Here is a 23,928-nt window from a genome sequence, read left to right as displayed (position 1 = left end):
CCTGTGTCAATACAAGTACTGTATAAGATTCACATTTCTAATATCTGTCATTTCATGTATATCTTGTGGCATTAGTACGTACACCATGTATAATTTTCACAATGCAAAGCGCTAAATGCTAAGGTTTCCAGCATATAAACTTTGCTGTGAAAATGACATCTTGCAAACTCTGTCACACAACTATTACTTTACTCAAAGATGGTGACTTATCAATCATGTCATTATATTACTGTAAAACATTGTCAGTTTAGCTACCATCACCCGCAGGGTCCAGCCACTTAATACATTAACAGTAAGTATATATTATATATGTGAAACATTTTATAACACAAACTTGACCTTTTTTAAAAAGCCACAGAGATTGGAAGTGACCCTGTGCTATTATCCTTGCTGTGTTATGATTCTGGACCGTGCTATTACCGTAGCAATCTTTTGTCTAGTTCAATGCCAAACTCCACCATAGATGCTGGACCATGCAGCTCTTTATTTTTCCTTTTTTTTTTCTGAAATGTTTTTGAATGACACTTTATCAATACAAACCATAGACCCTAGAGAAAAACTAGGGTCTATGTACAACTGCACAAAATAGAAATGGTTGGCACATGGAATCTATGAACTGTGCACATTTCGTTCACATCACTCTTTCATTACTATACACTTTGTATGGCAGAAGATGTACAGGTCAAAAAATGTGCAATTCATGTCATGGTTTATCAATTATGCAAGTTATCACCAGCCTTCAAAAACAAAACCTGTATGTCATAATTTGAGAAACAATATCTTTTCTTCTCAATACTATTCTGTTAACATTGCTTTTGATTGTTTGCAAGAGGTATGATTATCTCTCACACATCAGAGTCATTCAGATTTTTGAGGTAGTACACAAACTCTGATAACTGAGAGACAATGGGAACGGAAGGTGGAGTCACATTGTTAAACTGTTTTTTTAATTGTCTGAGATATCTGTCTGAGATATTAATGAAGACACTATTCAATACAAAGACAACTTACAAAATGTAAAATTATTTTATTGAATCAAATTTCTGTAAAACAACATTAAAAGCCCATTGTAAATGGAGACGAACTTTATACATATGAAAACTTACATATCACTTTTCTAAAATTTACATGAAGTTTAAAGACAAACGAAAGGTTGAATATAATTATTATAAATTGTACTTTCAAAGTAACTTGAGTTTAAGACAATATACAAGGGATAAAAGATACCTCATGTTTTTTCTATAGTAATCCATGATGTAAAAATAACAATGGTTATAAATGTAATGGCAGTAGACAGTAAAAAGTACATACTCATATCAAAAGTACTCAACACTAGGGTAAACAAATCATTTTCAAGCCATTACCATACTGGCTGGTAAGTCAATTAAGATCACCAGCCCAGTCTCAGTTTCCTATGGCTAACAGTTATGTGACAAGCTGAATAATTGATCTATTGGGCAAGTAAAAACAACAAACTACTAACCTAGTCATTTAAAAAACTACTACCGGTAGTCCAAGAGTTCAAACTAGAGATTTGCTCATCCCTGATTGACCACAGCAGACAGTGAAACACAAACACACACTCTCTCTCTCTCTCTCTCTCTCTCTCTCTCTCTCTCTCGTTTTCTTCCTTTCTACATAGACACAAACATCGAAACATGATAAAAAAGAAACTCTGCATAAATATTACAAATGAAATGGTGTTAATCTGATGAAATTGGAATCATCTGGTTTGTGAAGAATCACTCCACTTCTGAGTAAAAGTTCGATGTACGGTGGCCAATATTTAACTTGTACAGGTATGTAAGGATCATGGGGCCTCTCAAGCTGGGCTTTCATTAACCTCTGATGGAGAAAAAATCAAAATGAAATATGAGCAACAGGAAGAATTTAGATTTGTGTACTTTTTGGGTACAATAGGTTACTAGTATTTCCAAGAATGATGAATTGTGAGAAAGCACAAGAAAAGTTTATTTTGTCACATCAAATTTATATTAAACCCCTTGGGAAAAGTACTCCATACTTTTCATAAAATTCACATTAAGTTTACAGACAAACAATACGCTAAATATAAAATGCTGTGGTTTATGGTGGTTATGATCATCATTAGCAATGGATAAAAACTGAGTTTTCCCAATTCACTGCGCAGAAGAAATATTTAAAGCGGTTTAACACTTGGATAATATATTACAATGCTTGTAATGTATTATAACTCAAGCATTGTAAGATTTGCCTTGCACTCTGTAAACAGCTATGGCATAAATTTACAAACAACTTTACAGCTGAAAGGCAGTGGCATGTCAACATTTATAGCATCCGCTTTAAATGGTTCATTCACACACCAGATGACTGTAACTTTAGACAAGGATTGTATGTCAGCACTGTTAGTGGTGTCATGTTTCATAACTAATATTTGTTACATGTCATTGCAACCCATTAGTCACATATGCTAAAATTGGCATGTTCTTGGCTAAGATGCCATATTTATCCTGGGTGGGATGCTACGACAAAGTGCAACATGAAGGTCACTGGAGAGCTACATTAACTGTTTCACCATCATGGTTTGGCCCCGAACCTGTTGTTATCAATGGTAATTGTGGATCAGTTTACAGGGAATGAGGAGGAAACAAGTTGAGATACAGTATTATTATATATCATTCAACAAAATTTTACAAAATAAGTCTGAGGTCCCAATTTGGAAAATATCGATTTTAACCCTTTCACAAATTTGGTTTGGTCTGAATTCATTGTTTTCAATGGTGAATTGTGGACATTCTGTACAGGGAACTGGGACTGAAATGACAAACTACCATGATTTTTCTTTGTCCTCACAATCAGTATGTAGCTGGTTCATATGTCATACAGTGAGCATTTGTTTACATGCAAAGAAAACAAATTGTAAAATATCAGGTGCCAAAAAATCAGCAAATTATCATCATACCTGAATAAGTCCTTGAAGTGATGTCATCTTTTTCCCATGCATGAATTCATCCATTGTGCGCTGTCCAGATGAAGACCTCTGTGTGATGCAGAAAATCAAACATTTGTTGAATATTACACCTAGATATCACTTCTAACACTGTGAGACACTTTGATCCAAATGCTGGTGAGAAATGAAAGATGATATTCCACTCTGGAACACTATTGCACAGTGCAGCCTAATGCTGGGCAGAACTAAACACACTGTTCTAGGAAAATCAGCACTTCTATTTCTGCTAGTTTTGACTCTATTCAAGACGGTAAAATTAGTCATAGAAATCCCACCATACAGCAATATTTCTCAGAGCTAAATCAGTTCTTCTTTCATTTCTTAGTAAATACATAATAATAGTAGCGAAAATGAAATATCAAAACTATACGTGACTGAGCATTCATACTACAAAACTATTTAGGAAAGTTGTTGATTCTCTAGAAAAATAAAAAAAAAATATTTTACTCTCCAACTGTTTTCCAGAAAATATGAGGAGAAATAATTTTCCAACGGCTTTATTGACAGAACTTTGATCTGTGGCCCATGAGAATTGCATGAATGAGAATTGCAATGCTGGATCTTGTATGCAATTTCTGAAGTTGCAATTAAAAATTAAGACTTAAGTATCTACATCAGTTCATATTCTCTGTTACCTTAGGAGCCAAGGGATAGCTAAAAATTTCCTGTCCATTACTAAATGAAATTTGTATATTCATGACCCCATGTCTGAGAGTTCCATTGATTGCCTTTCTGACAGTTATCTGCCAGTTCGCTGTTTGTTTATGTTACGCAGAACAGATACATTGTTTTGATGATGTAATACTAAATGAAATATTGCACATTTGCATTATAATTGGCAAACCTGACAGCTACAAGGACGTAAATATCACACTTGATGCAAAGAATAAAATTCAATTTTTGGTTTATTAAACTGCATGGTTTTTAGTGAATTGGGCATGGCAGAGATTGAGATACAAAACGGTATTGACAGTTATTGACAGTGCAGGAATGAGCCCCTGTACCACCAAAGTTTGGTAAGGCAAAATTGTCTTGTATGGCAAATATAGACCTCAGGGAAACAGGAGTGTGAAATGGTGAAAACATTTAATTAAAGCATACTGTATCTGTAATGTAATTTTCTAAGTTAGGCTTGAGGTGTATGAAAAGTAATCACACATTGGTTGATTCCCTTTTGACTGTGGTACAACCATTTCCATTTTAAAGCTAAAGTTGATATTCTGCACACACACAGACACATAGACACATAGACAACAAACACAGATACATTACACACTGTTGAGAATTCAGAACCAGCTACCTACCCTTCCCATGGACTGGCGGGCATCATCAGCTGTTGGTGACGGAAAATGTTCGGAAAGAAAGTCGGAGACCTTCTCATCAAGATCACTGAGGTACTTTTCTAATTTCTTCTGTTTCTTCCGCATCATTTTCCTGGAAACAACAATGATTTTTTTTAATTGAAGATAAGCCATGAAACCCTACAGAGTCTGAATGAAGTGCAGTTTACATATTCACAAAGGTACAGTAGGAGGAATACAGTCATTGTATGTATTAACACCAGATCCATACTTCATGTAAGTACTTGTTCTTTGTGAAGTGTATATTCTAAATTAATCACAGCACAATATTTGATTTCCAATAGTCCTAAGCTTAGTGAAGTGTATTCTAAGTTAATCACAGCACAATATTGGACTTCCAATAAGTTTTAAAGGGCCTTTTAACTGTTACTTTTGATAATTTTTCACCATTTTTGTGATGTCTGTTAATTGCAAGTTCTTGTTCTATTCCCCAAAGCATGTCAAAACACCTGTTATTTGGCTTGTCAATACCGTTGTTTACATTTGAATTGTAGTCCTGACCAGAATTCTCTTGTCAACAACAATAATGCAATCTACACATATACAGACTTGGTTGACCAGCATGATACTGTGTATCTCAACATGCACTGAGGAGCAGAACAAGAATTTGTAGTTAACACTGAAACCATGTATAATGACAAAATTAATCAAAGGTTACAGCTACTGGCCCTCTATAGCACATCATAGTTGTTGCAATATCCTACATACACTGTAGAACTAGCAGTAGTTTCCTCTTGGAGCTTGGACTTGATTGCTTCTTGCACTTCAGTGTGTTGATAGAGCTGTTCCTGAGCCCTGTGGTTCAAGTAAAAGGAAAACATATGTAAAATAAAACCAAGAGAATTTTTGTCAAAATGAGTTGGTTTTCTAAACAGCAAAGCAGTTTTTATTTTGAAGTAGATCCTAGCCTATGTAAGCTACACAATTTATCACAAAATCTTGATAGAAAAATCTGGACATCCATCATTTCATTGGCGGTGACAGAATATGACGTAAGCTTAAAATAAAGAAAATTGCAAATCTTTGTGGGTGTAGACATGATACCAGATACCAACAGTGTATAGTTATAAATCATTGGCAATGTTAACAGAGCTCATACATCATATAGGGAGTGATTTTTACTTTTCATGAAATGTATAATGCAATCTTGATGATCCTCATTGCAATCAAAGAAAAACAAGCAAGCTTTATTACTTTTTTAAGTCAGCCTGGAGTTCCTGCTTTTGAGCTTCCACATTGGAGAGGGTTTCCTGGAGTTGTTTCAGAGAGGTTTGAAGTTCATCTGTCAAGACTGCCTTCAATACATCAACATCCAATGGCAGAGCTACAGGAGATTGGAATGAAAATAGATACAACATCAAATGCTATCAATAACAATGCGTACCAGAAAGACACTTCAGTTTGAAGTCATCTCAATGGGTTGTATCTTTGCATGTTTTACAATTCATAGACTGTAGCCTCCCTTGTCTGTGAAACAAGGTCATATTAAAGCAGTGTTGACCATTTCATTATTTTCAAAAGTATTGTCTGGAAATATAGTATGCTTTGATTGAGTGAGAATGAAAAACAAAGGTTGTTTACAGACTCTCTGACAGCTCTTAGTTGCCCTTCAGTTTCTTATCTCTGACCTAGACTGATTTGCACTGTTAGGTCAGCTAAACCAGTCGAAAGGCAAACACATGGTGAATGCATGCTGGTTAAACCAGCTCAATGGGCTGGGCTACACTAATCATGGCAGGAGAAGCCCACACTGGGTAGCCAATGCAGGCCTGTAAGACAGTCTACGCTATTCATTATCACTTTTGATCAATTAGGCCTTTTTATTTTCAACACCTCACAACGTAAGATTTCCTTCCCTCATTAAAAACTTTCATATGTGACAACTGAGAAAATCTTTTAAAATTCAACACTGCATCTATTACTCATTGGACTTGACAATTAGAGCGTTGACAATTATTTGTAGGAGTCATGTATAGTATACATACTGTTCAATGGTGTCTGTTTGAAGACATCAATCTCTCCTTGTATTCTGCTCTCTTTTGCTTGAAACACCCTTACCATCTGTAAAAACATCAATGTTTGTTAATCTTTATGCTCCATGGAACCACATGCAATTAACTCGACAATATGTTGAAGAGTATTGTTTTTGGCAAAATAAACGTTAAAGTCCAGAGTGGTAACATTAAAATAATGCATTGAAGAAGATATCACAATGATATACATTCAAGCAAAGGAAATAATGAAAACAATCTAACTGTTAGGGGCCAGTAGCTGTAATGATTGACAATTTTTCTCGATTTTATTTTTTATGATATCAAATACAGTTTCTTGTTCTACTCCCCAAAGCATGTTGAGATACACAGTATTCAGATTGCCAACTCAGCCTGTACCGCACATGAGTAAACTGCATGGTTATCGTTGATAAGTAAATTCTGGTCCAGACTAGAATTCAAATGTAAACAATATATTGCATTTTACACGCAAAGAGGCTGCATTGACAAACTAAATAGTTTTTGCCTCAATATACTTTCGGGAATAGAACAAGAACTTGCATTTGACAATAAAAAAATTAAAATAGTGAAAAGACCATCAGCAGTTACAGCTACTAGCCCTTAATTATGCATCAACAAAAAAGACAAAGTTTAGCTTTATGATTACATATTAGATATATTTACGGTAATAGTATAATGTACTCACTGGGTTTGTTCCATTATCTGTTTCAATAGGCAGATTGTTTACAACATCATGGTGCACCTTAGAAGATCAGAAAGAAAAAATGGAAAGGGTATTATATTTCTGTGAACATATTTTAAGAGATCAAAGTCAACAACATTTTAACACTATCTTTTCTACAATATGCTAATTTCTCACTTGTTTCAGGAACCTATGATCTAACTAGTAACGATAATGGGATATTATATGTCTAACACATTAACATGTACATTTTCAATGCAAAATCATTCAGCCTGCAATATTGCAGCTTGATAAGCTAATCCTGGAGAATATTTTGAGAAACTCTCTGAGTCCAGAGACCTCCCATTTTGCTGATTTCTTATAATATGCATTTTCAGGAAAAGGTAGCACCATGCTTTTTGAATAATTCATCAACTTTGAAATCATGACCTTGACATATTGACAGTATGCATTTATGAATACATGTGTATTACATCATCAGCTGAACATCACCTCTATGCAGTATTCTCTATCAGTACAGTAATCCCCAACATCTCATATCAAATCTTTTCACCTGGGCATTTTGAAAATTATAACCAATGACACACAAAATAGGACGTGTTGTAACTTCTACATGCTGCCATAGACTCGAAAATCCCGGCTCTTCTCAAACAATTCCATTCAAACAGTGCATCTCATGTAACATTGAAGTTTGTGAAGAGATGTCTGACCAGTAGAATTATCTATATGCAAATATTGATGCTTTCTCCCACATTCAACGATTTCAGAAAGCGTACACCTACAACAACATCTATGTTAATCAATATTGTGATCTCCAAAAGGTTTTTGCTCATCATCATCTTTCTAAAGAATTTCCTACTCAATATTAAAATATACATAACCAACAGATGCCCTTTGGTAAATGTAGGACAATTACTACCGAGGTGTTTAAAAGTGCAGACTCAACCTCAAATTCTATATTAGTTAGCCAAGTCCTTCCTGTTTATAAATTTACCTACTGGTGGGAACAAATTCAAAGTTTATCTTTTTTGCAAGACTTATGGAATATTTCATGCAGATCTTATTAACACCCACTGAATATACCTTGCCTTAAATACTGAGATTGGGTAGGTTTAATTTACGTCACTTTTTTCATTGATTTCCTGATTGATTGATTGCCAAATTACCTTATGTATATCAGTCCATAACTGTTGACAGTCAGCTTTCAGTGTTCTTATTCCTTCTTGTTGTCTTCCTGAGATGGCTGCCTCCTTAAAATGTAGTACATTCAAAAAGTAGAGATATTATCAAGTGTATCTGCAGTATCATTTTCTTATGTTCATGATAGCACGGTTTTTGGCGGTAGGTTTGTTGTTAAATATAGTTGCATGTGCATGAAATTGGTACTGCTGCTAGAAATTTGGACAAATTTTATCAGTGATGCTTGTGTGGCAGTCGTTTGCACTTGTAGATATATTGGGATGCATTGGGCGGAGTTATCGGAACCTGGAAATTTGGAAACATGGAATCAAAGAAAAAAATATAAACAATGAGGGGAATATATTTGCAGTAGAGATATTGGCCGCTGCTCATTCATGTAGGGGTAGTTACCTTCAGCATGCCAGCTAAATATTGCCAGGAGCAGACCACAGTGTAGACCACTGCACCGTGCATTGACCATACTGATTAGTGTGGCAAACCTCTGAGTTTATGAGGAGCACAAACTTTATAACACTCTTCACTTTTGTTACACGTTGTCACAAATTTGAATCAAAAAAGTTTGTACTTGTTTTCATGGTATAGGAAATTCAATTTTAATACATATGAAAGAACAAAAGTTGTATTGTACATTTACTGTCCATGACCTTAAAACTTGCAATGTGTATAGTATGTATAGTCAATGGCAGGATTTTCTGCGAAATAAGGGAATCCATTTTTTGGGACACTTACTGCCACACATTTAATGTAAATTATTCACACAGAATATGTTAACATAGACAAGTTTGCGACAAGCTTAATCTATGGTTTTCTTCACAGTTAAATTTATTGGTGTTATAAATGTGATATGATTCCAAAGTAATTCTCTACACTACCAGATTTCCCATCACACCTTTCTACATAACCATGCAAACGGATGCAACATCCTGCTCTGTAAAACTGTTAGTTGTAATAATTAAAACCCATGCCATGTTTTTCTTGATCAACAACTGTGAGTTTCATTGGTGTCACATTGAATGAGCAGTGGCCCATGTCTGTACTGCAAATATATTCCCCACAGTGGTTTTTATTTGTTCTGTGACCCCATAATTCCATGTTTCTACATGCTATGGTTCTGGTAATTCAACCAAACCATTGGATTGGATGAACAGTCAGTTTGGATTCAGTATTCTTCAATAGACTTTGTTCATTAATCAGGTGCGTAGATGCACTATGAAACTTAAACTGCAAGTACTACAGGTTATATTACAGAAACACTTACCTGCTTCACATAATATTTTTGCCAAATTTATGATTGTAAACAACAAGTATATATATATATATATATATATATATATATATATGGTTATATATGGTAAATATATACGGTAAATATATACAGTATATATATATATATATATATATATATATATATATATATATAATATATATATATATATATATATATATATATATATATATATATATATATATATACAGTGTTCTCCCCAGGCCGTTTTAGCGTAGCGGTCCCGCTACGCTTTAGCCTCTCCCCGCTACACTTTGATTCTCCCCGCTACGCTTTAAAATATTCCCGCCATATATATATATATATATATATATTCACTACCACGTGATATATATATATATATATATTCACTACCACGTGAGATCTAAGGGGTCATCTCACCACTGTTTAGTGATGACACTGACAAGGGGTAAGTTTGCTGCGATTGAACTACAAAATTGCGTTAACCACTACAGCCGTCGCATGCGGGGTGTACGTGGTAGGCACAAGCATGGAGGTAGTCTGTATGCTTCCCGCCATAGTATAACTAATACTGAGTTTAGAAGTGCCATGAACGGCCGCACCATGGATGTCAAACGTCTCTAGTCCATGAGAGAAGAAGCGAGACAGCTGAACATCATGATTGCGGTTGCAGTCACCTGCCTGTTATGTTACCATGCATGAGTTTGAAAATATATACTCACCATTTTGTATAACGGAACTATGTATATAGTTCAAACAGAACTAGTCCCTGCTTCGGCCCTTGAGGTGAATTGTCACAGGTTCAAGGGCAATTAGAGGGATCAGAACAACAAAATTGGATGCAGGGAAACCCCTTTTGGAAGTTCCCGCTCTCCAAAAAGGCAGTCCCTCAATCAAAAGGCTGTTCCATTTTTACTCTAGTAGGTTGAAAATATATTATTGAAAATATCTCCTATATCTAAAGTAAATCGGAAAAAAAACCTATCATTTTCCATCATGTGAAAATTTAAAATCGAAGGTCAGCTGTACTTTCGATTAGCTACATTGTTTCGCCATGGGTGAAAAATATTTTTGCGAGGCAGCATTTTTGGGGGTGCTGACCGCTTGGTATACTTGTCCACAACAGCGTATGATTGACAAGTAAAAGAAGAGCCAGTCCTCTTATGTATGCAACATTTTAAAAAACTGACCAATCATGTTACTTTTACGAAGCCATGTGACCTACAATTACCAATAAGCTTGCGAGTTATTTACGGTTACTATGCGTCCCTACAGACGTTCAACAATAGCCATCATGGCGTCGGTTGTGGTAAGTATTTTGCCTATAAACTTTCTCGAGAAAAATTTTCAAAAACTTTGGTTTGCTGAACGGCTTTCAATCAGAAGAAATTACCAAAAATTCTGATGTAATTTTCTGAAGCAGCAGCATTTTTTTGGCATGCATGTTGTTCTTAATTACGACTTTCACAGTACAATCAGTTGAATAATCGCAATTACTACGTCTCTCGGCGATAGATTTTGCCGTCTGTCAGTCTTACTATTTCATTGATGCAGTTGAATAAGGGGAATTAGGTACTGGAGGTTGTGACAAGAGGCGAATATATTTTAAACGTCACACTTATAACACGAGTAATCACCATGTACCTGACGTTTTGCCTGATTCTGTCACTTTGTAATGATTTTAGTGTGTTCTTTCGGTGTTGTTTTGAATGAAGTGCGGAACCCAACACAGCGACTGCGGTTTCATTCATCGCAAACGAGCTGCGTTCGAGACAGCATTGGCCATCATTTAAGCCTAGTTTTACTATTTTACTTCCGTAAATCGACCCAGTAGCTGACGTACATCATCAGAAGATTAAAACTTGCAATTTCGAACATCTAAAAAGAAACACACCATGACATCATAGTTGCGTTAGGTTCATTCATTAGCTGTAATATTAGTGTTGGTGTTACATAGCCTTGTGTAACCTATGAAATGTCAACTGTTACAAGTATTAGAAACATACTTCTTGTAACTTAGTTATTATGCGAAAAATCAACAAGTCGTCATTTACATTACACATATTGTTTCTTTTGATGACAAAGTTTTCTACGCGTGTCGGCGATATTTTTTTAATTTAATGGCAATTTGCGTAGACACAGTGACCATCAGAGAAGCTACATGATAAACTGTGGCCTAGCGCCGTACCGAGGTTGACCGGCTTCGATATGCGAAGTCATACTTCAAGTGGCACAGTGCGCAAGAATTTCATCAGATATACACGTACGTTTTCTGTCATATTTCGCCGGTAGTGTCATTACATTTACACAGTGTATAATAGACATTTTAGCGAGCTACCTTCATGTGTAAAAATTCTGTGTAATATTTTTTTTTAATTTGTTTAAAATGCAGAACCACTACATAGAAAACATTGAATTCCCAATAGTTGTGTTGTATTATGTCAACTGCACGTACGCACAGAACTGAAACTCACGAGATAGGGACCCGGAGATCACACTGTGGTTTGCCATGCTGTTGGATAAATGCAATTGATATGAGGTGTGAAAGTCTGTGAAATGTAAACAAAGCAAATTAGGGCAGTCATGATAACTGTAAACAGTATTTCGATTGTTTGTATTTCGCAACCACAGTAGAATCTGAACGTTTGTCTGTAACCAATATTTCGACAGACCGTGATGAAATACAAGCAAATTTTTACTCATGTGAGATTATGTCCACATATTCATGCCACAGAAATCGAGACCACACAACAAAACAGAAAAAATGCTCCAGTTTGCACAGAATCAAGAGTCATCAACACAGAAACTTTTGAAGTGTCCAACAGAAGGATGTGATAAAGTTCTCAGTAGCTCGCCTGGTCTGAGGTATCACATTAAAACACACGAAGAAACAAGGCCATATTCGTGCAGCAAGTGCTTGAAAACTTTTAAAAGGTAAGGAAAAATGTTTTCAATTAGTGTTTATGGCAACAAATTTTATTTTAATGTCTTTTTTATTCTTTCCTTCTGAAATATTGGCTAAATGTTATTATAAAGCAGTGTTATCTGATATAGAATCAACATACAAGAATAATTGCATTTCCTCACATGAGTAAAATTCAGAGTGTTTAATATAAATTGTGATAAATAAATTCTCAAAGACAGGTATGTAAACTTGTGGACATGTTAATTCTAATCTTAATGTCAAGGTCATTGTATCAAATATTTGATTGCAGGGGTGCATACTGAATAAAATATATGAAGTTGTAGATTTATATATTGACACACCAGCTGATCTGTCATCAAGAACTTGCTATCAACAATTAATATGATATGAACAAATTTAATACTCTGCGCACCATTCATTTCAGCTGCCCTGGTTAAAATTTGATAATAACATTTTTCTTTCAGTGCCAACGGCCTTAAGTACCACCTTGAAAAGACAAAATGTGGGGGAAATATCAGTATTATTGAACAACCAGCTGTAAGTTATGAAGAAATCATCGGAAGAAATTTGCCAAATAACCAAAGTGGTAAGAGAGGTTTTCTTTCATCTTTAATTCATATATGGTGATGCAAGCAGTACATATAAAATAATGAAATTACATGTGATAATTTGTCAGAATCTAATTTAATTCATTGTAAAAGATGCCAAAACAAGCAAACAAATGAGACCTTACCCTGAATGGGAAAATGCTTATCAATATTTCTTGTTGCTTTCCAAAATGCTGTTCGAGAAATGCCTTACACTTTTGAGAAACAGTATCATAATTGTTTCACAGAAAAATCATACATCCTGTATTCATGGTATGTTGTCTCCCATTACACTTCAAGAAGTTAGGATAGTAATGCTGATGACCTCACATTACTGACCCCAGGATAGTTGGCAGCACCACTATTGGTTTCACTTAAATTACGTATGCAGATATTTATGCAAAGGTTCTTTGTGGTCCATTGTTAGTAGCTGAATTGTGGCTGCAAGGTTAACAATAGCTGTGGGTGTTTGAATAGGCATTCAGTGTAAAAGGGCTTTAATAGCATTGTTGGAGACCGGTACTATGGCATTTAAATTCATTCAAACTTTCCAATTTATCAGCTGTTAGTGCCCCATTTCAAAAGTTGATATTCAGCAAGATTTTAGAAATGTATTTTGAATCAGTCAGATGGTCTGACCAGAGTGGAGGTAATTATGGAGAAAGGTGAGGTTTTATTGTTTAACATTGACAAAGAACAGAACATGACAACCGCTGAGAAACTGCTTAAAAATTTGATGTGTTAGGCCATGAACAGTGTAATGTCTATCACAGATAAAGATCTGAAGAACAATCAAACTGATTTAATAACATATAGTTTTCAGTAATAAACCTTCAAAAAGGTTTGCAATATTACTGATTATCTCATTGGCAGAGGGTAGGTCTAGTTATTTTGAATTGTATTGCTCTCACTTAATTATTTCACTTTCACTTCAGGCTAGTTTCAATGTCAATCTGATAAACCGGTAATATCAAGATCCCCTTTTGTGATTTTGTGTACAATTATTTTGTTTCTCAAGATTTCTGTGTCAATTTGGTGAATTTGATTCCTAAAACTATAGCACAGATTTAACAAGCTTCTGTGGCTCATTAGTAAACAAAGTAAATATTTTAATATTGTTGGTTAATAAGCAAACTGGTGCCTAGATAACAGCTAGAGAAGTCACAGAGTTAATGGGGATAATAGTTTAAAATCAATGGATGAACACAAAAAACTCTATAATAATTGAAGATAAAGTCTTGGATAATCCGTTAATAGGAGGCAAACTTTGCCACATTAAGTGGAGGTAACAGTAGTTATCAATTGCAACACAAAAGTCACAAAGTGAAGTGTATCTGTACAAGGATAATTAGATCTTGATAAATGATACTGTGTGACCTTTCTACAGCCTCTAATCGATAGTGTGACCTCTTGTACTCACAGTGCATATCACAACTGTAATCATCAATTAACATTACAAGTCTTGTCATGGCTTGGGTTCAATACAGAGTTTAGTAACTTAGTAAGGAGATTTATTTTTATATAGGAAAGCATTTGAAGATAAACATAGACAATGCAATGTGAAGCAACAGGCATATGAGTAGCCAATATGCAGCTTGTATACTAACATCACAAATTCAAAATTTACTACTGTGGCGTTGTGGACTGTTCACTTTTATCATGGCAAGTACAGAGACACACCATCCATTTTCCAATACAAAAACAGTAGAAACAACCTGTACTGTGACCTTTTCAATTGGTTTGCAGTTAAGGCATTCAAATCAATAGTTTACAAGTCAAAATACAGTCAAAACAAAGGGTGACTTGCTGCACAAGTGATGTAATACATTATCAAATCACAACAATAATTTTTGTCCTTACGTTAAATTTTAAAGTATGTTTAAGGTATAGTCAAGTTGTCACACTTGTGTAAGTATATTTTTTAATGTCATGTCTGCTACTGTTTTTTGAAATATTTGAAGTCTTTGTTTATCTATACTGTTTTTTGGTACAATACTTCCCACTATGAATGCAATTTACCTACAACTGAAATTCATTACTCTGATACCTTTATCTCAGTATGTCAGCACTTATCAAGAGGTTTATTATACCTGTCACATACAATCCATCCTAGTATCGGAGAATCTTTACCTGTCTTACACATTCTAATCGTAATGTACACATGCTATTTGTTTTGGCTGAGTTTGACCATATTTTAGGGAACTGTATTTTGCAAGAGGTATTCTGTAGAGAAACATAGTTATTTCAAATGATAAACAATTTTCATTGTATTTCACCTACCTGAAACTTTTAGGTATCCACACAACTGTTCATGTTTATTCATAGTATCCAAAATTTTCCTAATTGTTGTCAGTTAGGTTGATAATACATGTTCCTTCTTTCTGACCTGAACCTGAATGTGATAACTGGAAGTCCTCAGCATTGCTGAAGTTTCAATTTCATTTTCATGGTAATTTCATTGTCATTGATAAGGTCCCTGGCCAAGATACAATTCAGGTCATACTGCAAGAAGAAAGTGCATACTCACGGCAAGATGTCACTATCACAGTTCAATGGAGCAAAATGATATCTTAGAAATTGAAAAAGTAACTAGAATTATCTAACCTGCATGTAAAACAAAAGAAACAATGCATACCGCTTATAGAGCTGCAGAAGTGATAACTGAAAAAGTTGGTACTTTATTGTAATTAAAGATATGTCCAAGTAACTGTTCAATGCACATCATCTTTGCTCAAAAAGTCAATTGTAAACTCTGTACTGTACGGCTATGCAAAGCTCTAGTTTGATACAAAAATACAATCATGAAATTATTGAAAAGCAGGTCACAGTACACTTCTTCAGTTCTTGTCATTTTTTGAAATTGATGATGCACTTCCTAATATATTTTAAAATGAATATATCAAATCAATTATAAAAGTTTTGATGTACTTTTTATTAATGATATAATATGCTGACTTTATTTATCACATGTTATCAAATTTCTTTAGAATCTCTATATTGGCAAGAGGTCATTTTTGAAAATCTTTTGTTTGACGATCTCACTAAATTTCCTCAATAAGTTAAAAAGTTGCCAACTCAGTTTGAAAACTGTAACTAAATTGTAATAAAAAAAGTTTCAAATAAAGGATTGGTTTAATTACAGTTAAAACCTTCGCCTGATTGTGGGATTCACCTTTTGACATATAGACACAAAGATTGACAGATAGGACTAAAACACAGAGTAACAAAACATGTTGTTAAAAAGTACAGGTCAAAACATTTAGGCTTATGACCCAGTGCCCTGTAGACAGAAGTGTCATAGCTGAAGGAATTAACATTACTAATATATCACTGTATACCGTAGTGTGGGTATTTATTTATAGCAACTCATCCATTTTTAGAGTTAGTGCTATTTTCCACTTTAACTGACAGATATTTTATTTTTTTCATTAATTGATTTATTTAATATAATTATGATGGTCATATTTGTGATAACAGTTTATCAACTTTGCTGTTGAGTTATTTGTTGCTCAGGTGTTTTGCTCAATAGGAGTGTTCGTTTATCGCCAAATCTACAAGGATACCTATCTAGCCTTTTAATATCCAAAATGTTCTTAATCTAGATTTTGAAATATGCAAACAATTCACACAATTGATATTGTCAAGAAAATAATCAGCAACTTAGAATTTAACTTCTGATTCTACACATTTATTGATATCATATGTGTAAATTTGAGATGATAGTATTCTGTTATCAAACTATTGGCATCAACCATAAAAAACAGTTCAATTTTTGGAATTGAGCTGAGGAAGAATTATTGAAATTTATGCTAATTCTTTCACCTCATTTTCTCATTAACAACAAATAATAGGGTACTATAGGCATAGCTAGTTCTGGTTTTGTTAAACTTAAACAGTAGGGAAAGAATATGCTCGCTAAAAGAATATGCTCGCTATTTTATTTTTCACATCTGTTTCATGGTAGTGATAAATATTATTTTTCCAGCTGAAACAAGTGATCTACCTTCGATGGAAACTCCAAAGAAAATGAAATACATCCCTCATGCTTTAATGATAGACACAAGCGCTTCGTACTTTGAGGAGCCATCGACGACAATTCATGAAAGTGCCAATTCACCAACGTCAAGCCATTCCCCCATGTCAAGCAGTGAGGAGACAGAACCTGGCACCAACCACAGCCAACCAACCAACATGAATTGGTTAACTGAGTTGGCCATCATTGCAACAAGTCCACAAAGTCCCTTGCTTCAGAAAACATCTCTCTCAAGGTATGCTTAAGAAAAGTAAAATAATGATGTTATGTATTGCCTTCTTTATGAATACTTCAAAGAATTTTTCCTTAAATCAAAACTCCAAGGTGTACCGGTATATACATGCTCCGGTTTGTAGTGATCTGATGAATTTTGTCTGTTGCATAAGCTTCTTAGTGCATAAAGGGCACATCAACTATGAGTAAATGTCAATTTACAGTCTGCATCCACCATACTTCACAGTTTCCCATGTATAATCAGTAAACTTTCAACATAAAAGATCTCTGATTTTGTCAGGAGAATATTTTGCATAAACCCAATACCAATACATGTTAAACTTTTTACACACCAAGGAGAATTCTCACCATCAGTATTATATTTTCAGAGGCAGCACTGTTATTAACCTCAGAGATGCATAATTTATTTTGACTGATCAATTCTCCTTCTATTGCAGAAGTTCAGTATCCACTATTGATAGATCACTACATAGCTATGCCAAGCCACCAAGATCCCCAAGTCCTCCACCAGCCCTTATTGATCATTTTGAAGTTATCTACCCTTCGTCATCAATTTCAACCAGCAATGAAGCTCTTGTTGAAGACGAATCCAGAGTTACATCATCATCACCATTTCCAGCGTCACCCAAAGTCAGTGAAAGTTCCAGTGGTACCTGGTCCCATTCCTGGCCAACTGCTGTGTGGCAATGTTTTCTGAAAGGTAATGTCCTCATAGTGCAAAGGAAACCAAGATAATTCTCACTACAAATGGTTCAATTTACAGCCAGTTCCTGTATAGCAGTGATGTTCTTGAAATAGCCATTTGCTTCAAAACTAAATGAAGACACTATACTAGCAATTACATCTATATGGTTTGCCTCATGACCAAATGCAGAGTGGCAGCACTTTTCTGAATTATTTTAAATTTATTTATAGGATTTATCAAAACTTGGCATCTATTCAAGTGTCAGGTATATACCTGCCAGTCTTTGAAAAGTGTCGATCTAACATTGTAATTCTCTTAATTATGCAGGAACAAGAGTGCATTTTACATCAGGGCCAAAAACTGATTGGCGATTGGCTGAAGACATTGGCAACAATGAAACTCTAGCAGCACAAGCCAATCAGCATCAAGACAGTGAGGGCAGGGGTCAGTCTTCAACATCAGGGTATGCACCCAATGGTCTGCGAATCGTCAAGATTGAGGAACCCAACCCCCACAAGGACAATATCATAACACTAACAATGAGTCCAGATTTACCCAATCAGCCTTATATTGTCACAGAATGTGAATTAGAACATCCATTCTATGTGAAAGACAAAGGTACGAAACAACAAGCAGTTTTGCTTTTGTAATAATGTGTTTGAAACTTCAAATGCTCAAACAAAGACAGTCTTGAGATGTTTGATATTTTTGAATCTTGTCTGTTTTACATTTCCGACAGAAATATGCTTCAAAGTTGAAACAAAAAGTGGCTGTCTTTAAGCTACAAACAGACCATGACATAGACATGTATTCCTATTCTATACTTGTTAAGCGAACAAATCAGAAATTTCTTTATCTTTCTTCAAGGAAATTTATGCGTATTTCAAAGAATCGTTGTTTAAGAGCTTTAAATTTTAGATTCTTACTAAGTGTGAAGTGATTGCTAAATGAATACCTATCTAATCACACTTCATGTATTTAATCACAGACTAATGCATTGATATTCTGGGTAAGGCATATAGCATGTCATAGCAAACAAGATAAGCTGAAATGTATAACAATTATAGCACAATTTGTTAGGCTCTATTGCTCATCAGGTTCCTCTCAGTAATGGAAACTGTATCAGTAGTATTACTGTATTACTGTATTATTCTACATAGACTCCATTGTTTCAAATTCAGGTTTTACACTTTTATTGCATGATATACTGTGATAATAATCAGTTTGTAATTCCCAGCAGAGGTATGATTAGTCAAAACATAACAAAATTATTTATAAATTATGATCTGGAAATATTAAGGTATTATTTTTCATTGAATAACATATGCACCATTTTTGGACTTTTTTCTTTCCTACAGGATGGTCCTCTTATAATCCATGTTTGACAGTGGAGAAGTATGGTATTCCATGTTGCGAGTTAGAATGTGGTGATATGTGCCTTGCACCTTCACATCCAGAAGCTATCAGTTTTCTGGATTCTGAGGTTTTTGAAAGCTTCAAAAGGTAATTGTTATTTACTGGTTGTGGTAAAGCATATCACATCCTACTTTTAACATCAGAAATGACCTCTCATGAGTACAGTATTTATAGCAAAGAACATATGTATAAAGTTTGCTCTTAATCAACATTATTCTTTTCAAGGCACTATTACATTGATTACATTGATTACATTCAGCTTTAGTATTATAGCCTTTTTTCAGTGTCTCCATATAGTTCTGTTTCATCAAAGTACATCAGGGATTTTTCATTATGATATTGTTTCTATAAAACTATGCAGCTTTCTGCTCTTTCCTGTAAAATATATTAAGCTCTTTTCCATTTCATGTGCAGTTTTGACTTCACACCAATGGACTCCTCAGCTGTCCTTGCACTCAGCAGCATGGCTAGACACCGCAGAGATTTAGAAACAAGTCCCAAATCACCCACATCACCTACAAAAACAGGCACTCCAGTCTCACCAAACAGACAGAAGAAATATAAAGCTGAACCCAGCCGTGGCAAACGACCAATGAATGCATTCATGCTGTTTGCAAAAAAATTTCGATTAGAGTATACCCAGCTCTATCCTGGCAAAGACAACAGGTAAGTGATGACGTACTGTAGAATCCAGTTTACAAGTTACATTTCATGACTTCTGTGCAAGCTGTGAATGAATTTCCTTGAGTGGAGTTGAAATGGTGCCTAAAGGGACAAAGTCGCTCTTTTTGACCTTTTTGTGATATCACGAAAACATGGAATACTTGCATGAAGTTGTTCAGTGTACAAAATGACAGCGGTGCATGACAAAAGTGTCAAAAATTCCCCCTTTGCTGAATCACAGTCCCTCCACTGTTGCTGAATTCAAACAGATAATTTTGTTTATGACCATTGAGGTCCCCACTTTGTGTAACAGTGTATGTTCAGCAGTTTGCATAGTGAGAGTTGTACACTTGGTACAGACCATAAAATGTGTCACTGAATGTTTAATCTTGTCTTGCTGCAAGCAGAGTTGAGGTTGTGCACAGTTGACCAGTATTTCAGTATATTTGAAGATGTCAAACCACACAAACTTTTCATATCAAACAAAGTTAATAAACAAACCTCAAAAAAGAGTTACATTGCCCTTTTAAAATGGAGTGTTGTACCAACCATCAGACTGGCAATCACAACCTTTATTGCATGCTCCTGCTATCAAACTGGTGTAAAATTTTATGCATTTTAAATAGTAAACGGCATGGACCAATTAATTTGCAACTTACAAAATGATGTGAAGATACATATCTAGGTTACACAGGCACATAGCCCAATGTCAATATTCGAGGTGAGAAATTTGCCCAGTTGATAACAATAATTATTAAACAATTGCAAGCTGTTCCTGTGGAATCAGGATGTCTTTGAACTGGCTTTGGTTCTTGGTTAAAGAAGTCACAGGGGGCATCAATGATGGTGTTTTACTTCACTGTTTGTAGGGCTATCAGTGTGATACTTGGTGATCGATGGAAGAAAATGAAAGTGGAAGAAAGAAGAGTTTATGCTCAGGAAGCCAAGGTGCTAGCTGAAGAACACAAAAAGATTCACCCTGATTGCTGGAAAAGAAAGAGGTCAAGTTCAACCGTGAGTGTAATACAACTCCTGTTTCATGACCAATTTACCATGATGTAATTTAAAAGTGTAAACCCTTTGAGGGCTGTAATTTTTCCCACCAAAATTCTAGTGCAACGTATTACCAATTTTTAGAAATTTTATGTCATTTTTTGGTAATTTTTGACCAAATTGACATTACTCTTCATTGGCAACAGTGTTTGAAAAAAAAATTTGGAAAAGATTTAACAAAAATTGTCTAGGTCACATTTTATACAGTCGACAAAAATTGACTTTGGCACTCAAAGGGTTAAAAACAAAAATGAGTTAGAGACTTTGCCATATCATAGAAAGTTTTATTGATTAAATGTCAAAATGAATTTGTAAACATGAGTTGAACCGGAAAGCCAGTTGAAGTACTCATAACTCATCTGATGAAAAATGAATTATGAGAGATGGTATAAAAGTTGAAACCATGTGAATGTAAACAACAAAAATGAAAGTGTATGTTTCATTTATTCTTATGAGCATGTTCATATTCGTACCCTGATGAAATGATTATAACCTTATATATAGAGAGAGAGTCCAGAATAAGCCTCCAAAGTTTCACTTTCTGTTTTGATTTTTTGCAGTCACTTTGACATCAGGGAAAACCAAACTGCACCTCCCCATCAACCACCACAAACACTCCATGGCACGTATCATCGGACAATAGCTCTCTGTGGCTAGGGTGCCATATGTATGCCTACCAAGGTGCTGACCACCACAGTTGATATTATTGTATTATTTTGTACAAAGACAGGGGCTGTATATTGTAAATAGCAACTTGGGGATGTTACACACAATGTGTGTCTCTTTTAAAATAATGTTGCAAAATACAGTGTAAAATATTTATTGATACAGTACTATATTTTACTTTGCAACATCTATTTGTATAAAATAATAATAATACCAAGTGTGTCTTTTAATTATGAATACAGAATGTTTTAAATACTAATATTTTAAAAGTTTGTAAATTTTGATTGTAAAAATTCTGGCTGAGTGAATCAAATGCTTTTTTTTAACATAAAGAACTTATCTATGCAGGTGTTATTTATGGATAACTGTACAGTGTTTGCTATCTTTTGTGTTCCTTGATACTCTAAAATATCATCATAATTACAGTATTGCTATTGTTTGCTATGATCCTATGATGAGGATCTCAGGGATGGGATTTTGTTCTGCTTTGAAAACTTTGCTAAACTATAGATTAAGGGATATATCGAGAGTGTCTTAGCAACCAATGATACATTAATATAATTTATGTTTCATATTTGTTGTTGGAAAGTCCATAATAATCAAGAATTTACTGGTACTAATTGTTTACCATGAGAGCAATACAAATGACAGTGCAGGAAAATACCAAAGCAGTGTCCTTTCAGCAAACAAAGGCTATACCGTGAGTGGTTCCATGGTTTGGACTCTCAGGATGTACCGTATTCTACAGTATAAAACATCAATGAAAATCACATGCCAAGCATGTACTATTTGTAACATTTCTCCATGATTATCAGCATAAGAGGCAGTAGTGTGACTGGTGAAAGAGTGTCAATACTACAATATGGTTGTTGTCTTAAAGTAAACATTACAAGATGGATGGTTTTTTGAAAGTCAATAGATACAAGATGATGTTATTAATTCAGTGAAATAGTATTCAGTAGAGGTTTAATCATCACCTAATTAGCCTTATCTTATGGTATTTGCCAGCTTCCAAATTTCTTATTGCATTTTTTTGAAGATTTGTTGCCAGAGTTGTATTTTTTCCTGTTGTGTTTCTGTTACTGTTAATATCTATGTATAATGTCAGCCACCTTTTTGACTCAGGTGGTCTCTAATTCATCTGTGTAGTTGTAGAAAACATAATTTACACAAATCATGTCTTTCATGAGTATTTCAAAAATTCCCTTAGCAATCATTTCTAAGCTGTACACATATCAGGTTTCATCAGATTTTACTGAAAGATCAACTGTTCAAATTTGACTTGGTATAGTTTCCATGTTTTGTAACGGCCACAGTTTTTGCTAAAGCCACATTATGCACAATACACGTATAAAGAATTCTCAAGCATACTCGTATCAAAACAGAACTCTGCCTTTATTCAGAAAGAAGCCGGATCAGTCCTGGGTTTGAAATACTTTAAAAATCTTCTAACCTTTTGACAAAACATCTATGCATGTGGCATATGATAAATGATGTAATTTCAAATATTCTATCTGCCCTTAACATTAAACAACCAAAACTTTAAAATGCACAAATTCAAACTGGAACATGAAGCAAACACAAGCAACAAAAAGGAAGAAAGGGGCAGGGTTTAACAAGAAAAAAAGGAACAGGGGTGAGTTATTTTGACATCATCTCTCTGAGAATTTTGCATATTTCATAAGTGCAACAATATTATTAACACAGTCCATGGTCAACAACAAAGCAATGTTCTCTCCATACAATGTGTGAACTGTTTTCTTGATAAAGAATGACTATTAACGATTGAAAAAACTATAATACAAACATTCATTAGATTAGTTTTGTTGCCACAGTTGTATGATCACATTTAAATTTTCCTTGAGTAAGTTTTTTTAGCCTGTGGTTAATACACAGCCAACTTGGCTATCTTTGCATGTTGCAAATATTTAAAGGGGAAGGGTAGATAAGTGATGTAATTGTTTGTAATGAGAATCAGGAATTCAATGGTAATTTTCTTTCTCTCAAGCATGCTCATAATAAGATTTAAAAATGCATCGCAAGCTATAATTGTCTTCTTATCAACCTCACTACTGGTCAACTTGAAATGTGTTTATTTGTGTCACTGTTGTATACCAATTTGAACAGAACCAGATAGTATCTTGAGATGCCAGAACCACCCCATTTACTTTGTTT

General features: G+C 34.6%; 2 protein-coding genes across 4 annotated transcripts; one reads left to right on the top strand and one right to left on the bottom strand.

Annotated features, from left to right (window-relative positions):
• Positions 1-1,011: 1,011 nt before the first annotated feature.
• Positions 1,012-10,352, bottom strand: LOC139134630 (centromere protein K-like). Of its 2 annotated transcripts, XM_070701564.1 has the most exons (9): positions 10,213-10,352; positions 8,211-8,294; positions 7,048-7,104; positions 6,336-6,411; positions 5,545-5,674; positions 5,059-5,145; positions 4,294-4,423; positions 2,942-3,019; positions 1,012-1,845 (listed from the first exon to the last, which is right to left on the bottom strand). In XM_070701564.1, exons 1-9 carry the CDS (start codon positions 10,213-10,215, stop codon positions 1,687-1,689), a joined length of 804 nt encoding a protein of 267 aa, XP_070557665.1. In that variant the 5' UTR covers positions 10,216-10,352; the 3' UTR covers positions 1,012-1,686. The 2 variants fall into 2 exon arrangements, with proteins under 2 accessions (XP_070557665.1, XP_070557666.1); XM_070701565.1 differs by lacking the exon at positions 8,211-8,294 and having other exon boundaries at positions 10,213-10,342.
• A 369-nt stretch (positions 10,353-10,721) lies between these two features.
• LOC139134628 (HMG box-containing protein 1-like) lies at positions 10,722-23,123 on the top strand. 2 transcript variants are annotated; one of them, XM_070701562.1, is made up of 10 exons: positions 10,722-10,799; positions 12,225-12,424; positions 12,881-13,002; positions 16,989-17,271; positions 17,708-17,970; positions 18,283-18,573; positions 19,314-19,458; positions 19,786-20,037; positions 20,904-21,048; positions 21,648-23,123. In XM_070701562.1, the coding sequence occupies exons 1-10, from the start codon at positions 10,752-10,754 to the stop codon at positions 21,654-21,656; spliced, it is 1,758 nt and encodes a 585-aa protein (XP_070557663.1). In that variant the 5' UTR covers positions 10,722-10,751; the 3' UTR covers positions 21,657-23,123. The 2 variants fall into 2 exon arrangements, with proteins under 2 accessions (XP_070557663.1, XP_070557664.1); XM_070701563.1 differs by lacking the exons at positions 10,722-10,799; positions 12,225-12,424; positions 12,881-13,002 and adding an exon at positions 13,538-13,668.
• Positions 23,124-23,928: the final 805 nt, after the last annotated feature.

Source organism: Ptychodera flava, chromosome 6, assembly GCF_041260155.1.
Source record: "Ptychodera flava strain L36383 chromosome 6, AS_Pfla_20210202, whole genome shotgun sequence".
NCBI lineage: Eukaryota > Metazoa > Hemichordata > Enteropneusta > Ptychoderidae > Ptychodera > Ptychodera flava.
This window is presented reverse-complemented; position numbering and strand designations above follow the sequence as displayed.

Excerpts from the sequence above, each read along its gene's own strand:
- LOC139134628 (XM_070701562.1), top strand. The coding sequence starts at position 10,752 with ATGCGTCCCTACAGACGTTCAACAATAGCCATCATGGCGTCGGTTGTG. Across the intron at positions 10,800-12,224 it reads CCATCATGGCGTCGGTTGTG|AAATCGAGACCACACAACAA; the intron begins GTAAGTATTTTG and ends TTCATGCCACAG. Across the intron at positions 20,038-20,903 it reads TATCCTGGCAAAGACAACAG|GGCTATCAGTGTGATACTTG; the intron begins GTAAGTGATGAC and ends CACTGTTTGTAG.
- LOC139134630 (XM_070701564.1), bottom strand. Across the intron at positions 6,412-7,047 it reads CAGATAATGGAACAAACCCA|ATGGTAAGGGTGTTTCAAGC; the intron begins GTGAGTACATTA and ends ATGTTTTTACAG. Across the intron at positions 1,846-2,941 it reads CACTTCAAGGACTTATTCAG|AGGTTAATGAAAGCCCAGCT; the intron begins GTATGATGATAA and ends TTTCTCCATCAG.